Raw genomic sequence first — 9,706 nt, forward strand, 5'->3', positions numbered from 1 at the left:
GCAGAAATACATTCGATTTCACGCATAACGCGGTATCTCGCAGTGAACGGGAAATGGTCAGTTGCATAATAATCACATTTAAATTAGCGCATCACATGACGGTTACTAGAAGACCGAAGTAACCGTGATCAGATCTAGATCTATCAAAAGGACAAAGAAGGTTTCCATCACATTTTAAGAATTGACCCCAAAACAAAGTAAGTTTTAATTTCGATAAAGCAATAATCACAAATTTACTGTATAACTGTATAACCTGCTCCTCAGACCTAACCTATTCCTCGTAATTAACCACTCACCATCACTTCCATACGTAATGATGTTTGTATAGACGTCAGTAGCTGCATCCGTTGTCATGTCAATAGTTGTTGCTTCAGCCGTTGTCATAGCAATAGTCGTTGCTGCCTCCGTTGTGAAAACAGCCGTGGTTGGATTGGCGTTGCTTAGAACAGCAGATCTCACACCAACCCAGTAGACATTGTGATTCTGAGCAATGGTGGCGCTGTAACGGGAAACACGTGAATTTGACTTTTATTTCTAATTTAAACTGTGTATCTAAAAGTATGTTTTTTGTTTGTTTACTATTAAGTAACTCAATAATTTTACCGAAAATTAGCAGGATCGATATTGAAATGCAGTTTCTTCTTTCGTCATGCGATCCTTTTGAGGGATTTATTTGGGTTATTTTTAGTCAATCCGGAAAAAAATCCTTGATTCAGTAAGCAGTTAATAACATGAGCATAAACTGGAGATATAATATCAATATAATGAATTTTGTCATGATTAAATGTTTATTTGTTTTGTTTATCTATTCACGCAGGACATAGTATAAGTACATTAAAATAAATAAATAAATAAATAAATAAATGCGAGCAATTAAATATAATAAGGTATGTCCCTTTGTAAATGTTTTTTAGATTTATATAAACATATTATTTGCCATAGAAAATATTACTTGTCAGAGTCGGAGTACAGTTTACTTTGGAATAGAAAATGTATTTCGTCCTCAATTACACATGAACAGAATTACCGTCCCTTCCTTAGTGGCCATTACCATTCACCAGTTTTAAATGGGCTAAAATGGCAGCATTCAAAAGTGATTCGAAAATTAGGGTAACAGCATTTGCAAACGTTTGATAGTGACAATAAAAATATAAATGATATTCTTGTTGCATATTTGTGTCGAAGTGTTTCTATCACGGTTGAATATTTATGTTAAGTGCAACTTGATAAAATACTCGAATTTTTAGATTTCACTGTTTCTAAAGCCGTACAACGTATGAGGCAATTGGTGATTTCGCCATCTCGCATAAGTAATCCCAACTCATTGCACAATCGAATATGCTTCTACTATTCCATTCCCCAATATCTGAATTCAAGGCTTTACAGGGTCATCCTTGGCTTCTGCATACTTTTATGCATCGCAGTGCGAGTGCTTGGTTTGCTGGTCACATGACCAAACTTATCCTTCCTGGCATCTAAATTCGTATTAATTAATCTCGCATTTGAATTCCTGGATCTGTGAATCTGGTAATGTGAAATTTTCTGTACGTAGATTGCAGTGAGTGATCAGACAAGTACGTGTTCAATTGGAGTTCTACCACCTTCGAAAGAATGGCAAATTCGATAAAGGTCTGTTATTTATGAAGTCATTGCAATCAAGTGACGATTTCTTCAATATTTGAAAGAACCCGGTACTAAGACCTGTTGAAGTGAAGCATTGATCAAGTCAGAAATAGGATACAATTACCTTCTGTAAATTCAGCTTCCAAGTCACCATTGCTCAACAGCATAATTTTTTTTTTAGAAACTCTTGGGTTTAATTTCTGTGAGCACAATAATATCAAATTTGTCGAGCTCATCATATTTACTTGCATGTATTTGCAAAAACTTTAAAATAAATAAATAAATAAATAAATAAATAAATAAATAAATAAATAAATAAATAAATCAATGAAATTTATACAGCGCCAGTATCCAATATGACGTAAATTTAAAAGGCGCTGTACAATCAATTGTTGTCAAAGTTTTAAGATTCTTTCTAAAGGTATATATTGTAGGTTTCTGACGCAATTCTAATGGTAAAGTGTTTCATAAGCATGGAGCTGCTCAGGAAAATGCTCGCCCACCATATGATGCAAGTCTGAAGTTGGGAGTATGCAAAAAACATATGGCTGAAGTGTGTGAGGAGTTGATTTGAAGTGAAAAATGTCAGATATACAACTTGGTGAAAGACTATTCAGAGCTTTGTAGGTGGTGCACATAATTTTGAAAACAATTCTGTGCTGTACTGGAAGCCAGTAATGTTCTTTGAGGATAGGTGTTATGTGGTCACGTTTCTTCTTACGAATGTAAAAGGATAGGTATAGCTGGTTATCATCCGTGTATTGGTGGAAGTAAAGGTTATGTCATCTGATAAGCTGTCCTAGTGGAGAAATGTAGTAGATGCAAAAAAGCAAGGGACTAAGAACGGATCCCTGTGGTACAACAGAATTTATAATTTGTGGTGTTGAACGAATGCCTTTAATTGTTACAGACTCATCTCGTTACGTGGATATCAACCATTATAGTGGAATATCAGTGATACCAAGATTGGACAATCTTGAGAGAAGTATACCGTGGTCAATTGTATCGAATGCTGCTGAGAGATCAAGTAGAGCAAGAAGAATGGATTTACCAGAAAGAAGTGACATGTATATATCATTATGGAAGAGCTGTTTCTGTACACCGCGAGTGATCAGACAAGTATGTGTTCAATTGGAGTGCTACCACCTTCGATACAGATCTGTAATTTTCAAAGTCATTGCAATCAAGTGACAGTTTCTTCAGTATTGGAGTAACAACTGCGAGTCCTGTACTAAGCCCCGTTGAAGTGAAGCATTGATCAAGTCAGAAATAGGGTGTGCAAGTGTCTTTATAGAAAGAGAAAAGTTGGAATTGAGTCGATGGATGCATATTTAAAATCTCTTTAGCATTGGTTGTGTGAAATCCATCAAAGGAAGGACTGGTATTGATGATAATGTCATGGTTATTGGTTGCCGAAATTGTTGAATTCAATGCAGTGTGAATGCGTTTGATTTTTTCGATGAAGTAATAACTGAATTGTTCAGCAAGATCCAGGTATGGTGACTTGGAGGCAGTCAGGTTTTTCTGAAGTGATGTACCAGATAGTGTAGAATAAATGTTGAATAACGCTCGTTGGTCATAAGGATTTACAGATGTGATTTCTAAAATTTTTGCACTCCGCTTTGAAGATTTGGTGGTGAAATTTGAGTTTGGTATTTCGCCATTTGCTTTCTGTCAATCCACGTTTCTTCTTGGCCTAGTTGATCTCGGTAGTGCACCATTTAGTGTTTGGTCGAACAGGGATGAAGTGTTTCTTTAATGGAGCATTTTTTTCAAGAAGATTAGATAGCACTAGGATGACAGTCTGTAAGTCAGATACGGGTTGGTGAAGACCTGATAGAAGTGCATCTAAATCTGCAGTAATATGGATAAAGAGTATAAGTATAAAGAGGTGGTTTCTTGAATGCCAAGTTGGTGTGAACTGGGAAGTGGTCAGATAATTGTAGGGGATCGACATTGACAGACTTGATGTCTTCACTAGCATTGGTAAGAATAATATCCAGTGTATGACCTCTGGTGTGGGTAAGATGTTCTACCCATTGTTTATGATTAAAATTTTCAATAATATTGAATTTCTGAGCAGATGATTCATGTGGATCATCCACATAAATAAGTCGTCTACAATGTAAAGATGTCCTGTATATGCAACATATTTCTCAAGTGTGGAACTGAATTTATGGAAAAACTGAGAGACTGTATTTTTATTCTTCCTGGTTGGTGGACGATATAGGATGATGAGCTTGAAGGTTACTCCGTGATAAGAAAGTGTAGCTTCTGTGGCTTCAAATGATATTATGTCACATAATGGTTTCTAGGCTATTAAATTTAGAGATGGTTTGTGGATGATGGCTATACCTCCATGAATAGACAATAGAACAATATACCATGAATAACAAATAGGTAGATGTTGTAACAGGAGAGCAATTCCTTTTTCATTAAATACGTCAGTTTTGATGCTAGAAACTGCTAACTTGACACTAGAATATTCATGGATATTCATAAACAAGGTGCGAGTAGTTGAAAGTAAATAAAACAAATGTAAAAATTGAAAACTATTAAGAGCTTAAGGGGAGCCTGCTACACTAGTACACAGCAAATACATATCTGTCAACGAGTTACTAGAGTCGTGTCCACATACTATGCTTCCAAACCTTTGAATGTTTCCATCATTGTGTTGGGCTGGATTACAAAATGTTTTGTCGGATTTTCCAGGCGAATGGCTGCCAGTTTTTGTATCAAGTGTTTTGACTGTTCGTTCAGGCATCTGGTTAGATCTAGCCAGATAAATATAGGTTTGTGGGCGAGATTAACTGATGTTGTTAACAAGGATCTGGTTATGTCTACTATTGTGCCAAGTCTGCAAGTCATGGCAAAAATTGAAAACTATTAAGAGCTCAAGAGAAATTTGCTACACTAGTACACACCAAATAAATAACTTTCAATGAGTTACTGGAGTCGTGTCCACATACTATGCTTCCAAACCTTTGAATGTTTCCATCATTGTGTTGGGCTGGATTACAAAATGTTTTGTCGGATTTTCCAAGCAAATGGCTGCCAGTTTTTGTATCAAGTGTTTTGACTGTTCGTTCAGGCATCTGGTTAGATCTATCCAGATAAATATAGGTTTGTGGGCGAGATTAACTGATGTTGTTAACAAGGATCTGGTTATGTCTACTATTGTGCCAAGTCTGCAAGTCATGGCAAAAATTGAAAACTATTAAGAGCTCAAGAGAAAGTTGCTACACTAGTACACACCAAATAAATAACTTTCAATGAGTTACTAAAGTCGTGTCCACATACTATGCTTCCAAACCTTTGAATGTTTCCATCATTGTGTTGGGCTGGATTACAAAATGTTTTGTCGGATTTTGACTGTTCTTTCTGGCATCTGGTTAGATCTAGCCATATATATATATTTGTGTGGGTGAGATTAACTGATGTAGTTAACAAAGCTTATGTCTTCTATTGTGCCAATTCCTGCAGTGGTTGTGGGAGAATGTCTAGAATCCATCCACTCAGGCATAAAATTCATTATTTTCATGAGAAATGTTTTCTAGAGCAGTGACTATCAACTTCCGGGTCTCAATTTCTGACTTTTGCTGTACTGTACTATGCCAAAAATGACAAATCTCGCACTGTAGTGCCTTGTCGCTATGATCAGCTGCCTTACTACGTGACTCACACAGGCTGCCAAATTTCGCATGGGCGCCGCCATTTTGAATTGTGGATGCTACATTACATTTTGTTGTTTTGTGACACTCTGCATTGAACTCCTGGTGTTTCTGGAAGTACCTCTACCTGTCATTGCGACAACGCAGATACAACAACTACATTATCCCCGCACAGTTCGGTACTAAGAACCTGGGATATGGTGGAAACAGCAACCAACTCAAAGCTCTACAAAACACGTATTGACACAACGACGCACGATCCCAATTTATTTTTGAACTACTGACAGAATATTTGAAAGAATCTGAATATCTGTACTACAAGAAACAAACATTTTCCTTTTTCATTTTCAAATTTAATTTAATTTAAACTTTATAGATTATTAAAATATTTCTGAGCCAAAAATCGAATTTTTTTATAATAAGTGGATCACTCAAAAATTGCAAATTTTAAATGTGTTTGCCTATGCGAACTTTGTCGCTGGTGCAGTGTGATGACACATCCAGTTATTAACGCATATAAGTAAAAATGCTTTGTAATTATAGGAGTAGATATTGAACATATTGTTTTAACATATTGTTTTAAACGTGATTAACCGTAAAATTAAAATACATTTTTCTTTATAACATTTATAGGGTCAATTTCCTGTTTCATTTTTTTTATCAGGAAATGACATAGCTGTTCACGTGCGTGCATTCGCGTGTTTGTTCAGGACTTGGTGAACCTAATATAATATATATCCTATATTTTTGTAATACTGCTAATAAAGATACATTATAACAATCATAGGCATGGGATTATTGTGCGAGAGGAGCGAAAATAAAATACAACTTACACGAATTCAATGTCACCCACAGCATGACTGGCAGGATTCCACGTAAATGATACATTCTGTCTCAAACTATTGATGGAGTGAGTCAAGCTATCGAATGGATTACTGCAGTTTATGGTTTTAAATCCTTTATGTGGCGACGGAAATGTTCCATAAGGTTGTGTGTGTCGGATTGGCCGTGCTTGTAGTAATATACCTCCATATTGTGGTCCTATAATGGTCACTGTGGACAATTATGAAGAAATAAAATAAAGATGAACCAGATGAAACGACTACAATGTACAAAACGTTATACTCGCGAATATAGTTTTATTAAACCACTGTTTCTCATTACTATATGCCTTCACAATGTGAACACCAAGATTATATTGGTGTATTGACCAGATGGTTGAGGGTACAAAGCAACTATTCAGCACATGGGGAGGGGCAGAATTCCCTAATATAGATCCAAGTTGCTAAATATTTATAATTCTACACCAAAATAAAACAAATTCCGGGTCGTACAAAGATTTCCGAAATCTGTAATTGATTCCATCCTGTTATCCCTCATTATAGTCTCAAGTATTACAACTGTTAATATATTTATTAACATTTATTACTGTTACATCACGTTATTTTAGACAATGAATATTTGAATGTGTCGAAATAATATTCAAATATATCACGAATCGGCTAGAATCAGTTTTCTTTATAGTATATTATTATAATGCTCTTCGTATATTGACATATTAAGGCGAATCAAGCATAATAATAGAACAGAAAATAATCTAGCGCTGGTTCTGAAAATATACCATCTGTTATAACCCAAGTTACTATGAAAATCCTGGTTGAATCAAATGTTTTAATAGTGTCCCTTACAATATATTATTCGTATAGGATAAAGTGAGTCACAGAAATTATCATTTACACTCGCCATGGTCTCTACATCCAATTTGATATTCAAAACCCAGCCAATTAAGCAAATGGCAATTTGTTGGTATGCTATATAGGGCACCTAGGTTGTTGCTGCCCTATTTTAATATTTGAATGTGTGAAAATCATATTCAAATATATTAAGAATAGACTAGAATCAGTTTCTATAACGGCAAAAAATATTCAAAATAAACTTGTGATCCTTTTATGTATGTATGCGGAATTGAAGTCCGAACTAATGCATTAACATTGATTGTCAACACCTACTGTAATATGTTGTAATATTAATTGTTATTCATAGTATCTTCAGTGAAAATAATATATAAAGCACTGTGACCATTTAATTTGCATGTATGCACTACAACGAATTCTCCCCTACTAGTATGTATTTATTATTGATGTAAAAATCTACCATTTAACCCCCCCCTCAAAATAGAGCTAATAATAGGGGTGTAATGTCGGAACGATATCGTCGTCACATTGACTACAATGTAAAGATTCAAATCGAGCACATAATATATTGGATATTCCAAACATTTATGTGATTATTCAGCACCAGGATTTAGAACATTTTAATTAATTAAGCATGTGTATGTAGGTGTATTTTATACGGAAAAAGATGCGATCTATGTAACAATGTAATGTAAAATTGTACACACCCGTCAACGGTTCATCGCGGCTGTACATCGATGACGACAAATGTATGCTGTATGGAGCCAGGCTGGTTTGCGCTGACGTACGCACATGACCTGGTACCATAGTCTCGCACGCCGAAATCGGGGCACCGGTAGGGTATCCATGGACATTCATCAAAGAAAGCACCGTCAACACAGATCCTACAGTGAGTATTGTACACACTGGCGGCATTGTGAATGGATGCACGGCCGAGGTGTGGTTAAATGACCACTATCACTATGGTTTCTCGCGGCAAGCCAATATATCTCGTACATTCGACCCCTGCCGTATCATTGAGGCTTCAACCGATCAACATCTATACTCCATGGGTCATAGGTCACAGCGTAATTTATTCATATACGCCCGATTTTGTATTTATCACAATGCTCTGCGTGTATTGACATATTAAAGCGATTCAAGTATAATAATAGAACGGAAAATAATCTAGCGATGGTTCTGACCATATGTCATCTGTCATAACCCAAGTTACTGTGAAAATCCTGGGTGAATTAAACATTTTCCATGTTTTAATAGTGTCCCTTACAATATATTATTCGTATGAGATAAAGTGAGTCACATAAATTAGCACTTACACTCGCCATGGTCTCTACATCCAATTTGACACTCAAAACCCAGCCAACCAAGCGAATACCAATCTGTTGGTATGCTATATAGGGCACCCAGTTTGCTGCTGCCCTATTTTAATATTGTTAGAATTGAAAGATTACGTAGCTGTGAAATACTGTTTTTTGATGTCAGTACAGTACAGTACAGCACAGTTTAGTCCAGTTGTTCGCAGTATCATTTGCTGCTCATTGCGTATATGACCCATTGATTCGTTTTTCTGAATTATATGGAGACATGTAGATGTGTTATATGGCGCCCTCTATTCCTTTAGTTGCTTGTTAACTGTTGTAGCTAGCTAAAAAAATGTCAATGTAAGAGGCATGTTATAGAAATAAATTAGACCTATCACTCATTTTGTTAAACAATCATTCCTATTATACTGGAATAAATGTCACAATGTCAATTCGTTTTGATATGTGTTTTAACAATGTAGTATTAATGCCCTCCCTGCAGCCACTTAGAAGCAAGCAAGTGAATATTTTTGTTTTTTACGAGCATTTCATGTTTCTAAATATCAATCAAAATATATCCATTTATAGATCAGATTGTAATTGAAGACATTCTACTGAAATCCAGTGACATATTAGAGATTTTAGGAGTGACACTTTATCAATTTAGAATAACTTGTTCTAGCCCTCTGGTGCTCTGTGAAATGTCTTGAAAAATACTGTATACTCCATCTACCACACGTACACAAGAGTTTGTGATAAAGGAGTGGGAAATCCTTTAGTCCTCTGTCAGACATGTGGTTATCCGGATGTTGAGTCAGGGATTGTAAATTATTGTTGAAAGGTAATTATTGTAGTTGTAAACACACCTTGTGTAATATTATAAACTACAATTCTACATGCATATTGTTGATTACTTTCAATGTTGTAATGTGATAATTCAATGGATTTTGTAGAAAAACTGTTAACGACGACGATTTTGATCGTGTCTCAGCTTGTAAAATATAAGCTGTAACTACAATGCTGTCAAAGTTAACGACTGCTCAACAGCCCACGAAGGAGTGTAATTTTTCTGCTCCATCTCGAAAAAAGAACAACAAGGGAGGTTATTCTGGTGGAGTGTGACTCCCTGTCTGATGTGCTCAAGATCAGGGCAGTCTGGAACAGTTGGCATGCCACACTCTAGACCATACTCTAGAGCGTTACTCTAGTGGACCTGAACTAGCATATAGTGCACGCCGCTCCCTAAAGCCTGAAATAGAGAGGCAGCAATTTATCGACCTAAGACCTATTAATCTTAACAACACCAAAAATGAGTTTAAGATGTATAATGACGCTGCGATCATTGGTGGTATAATAACTCTTGCAACAGCTTCAATGAATAACGACATCCTAAAAATCAACTTCTTGTATGAGAAGA

The 9,706-nt window shown here is 35.9% G+C and overlaps 1 protein-coding gene across 1 annotated transcript in view; it reads right to left on the reverse strand.

Moving 5' to 3' along the window:
* The window catches only part of LOC144355816 (putative defense protein Hdd11), a 9,679-nt gene extending 1,654 nt beyond the window's left edge, over window positions 1–8,025 (reverse strand). Inside the window, exons 1-3 of the mRNA XM_078010829.2 lie at window positions 7,696–8,025; window positions 6,128–6,347; window positions 297–499 (exon numbers count right to left, since the gene is read on the reverse strand). Of these exons, the coding sequence (XP_077866955.1) occupies window positions 297–499; window positions 6,128–6,347; window positions 7,696–7,903 (631 nt within the window). The 5' untranslated portion in view covers window positions 7,904–8,025. The remainder of the gene's footprint in view (window positions 1–296; window positions 500–6,127; window positions 6,348–7,695) is intronic.
* Between the last annotated feature and the right edge of the window lie 1,681 nt (window positions 8,026–9,706).

This window comes from Saccoglossus kowalevskii, chromosome 4, assembly GCF_978046115.1.
Source record: "Saccoglossus kowalevskii chromosome 4, keSacKowa6.1, whole genome shotgun sequence".
NCBI lineage: Eukaryota > Metazoa > Hemichordata > Enteropneusta > Harrimaniidae > Saccoglossus > Saccoglossus kowalevskii.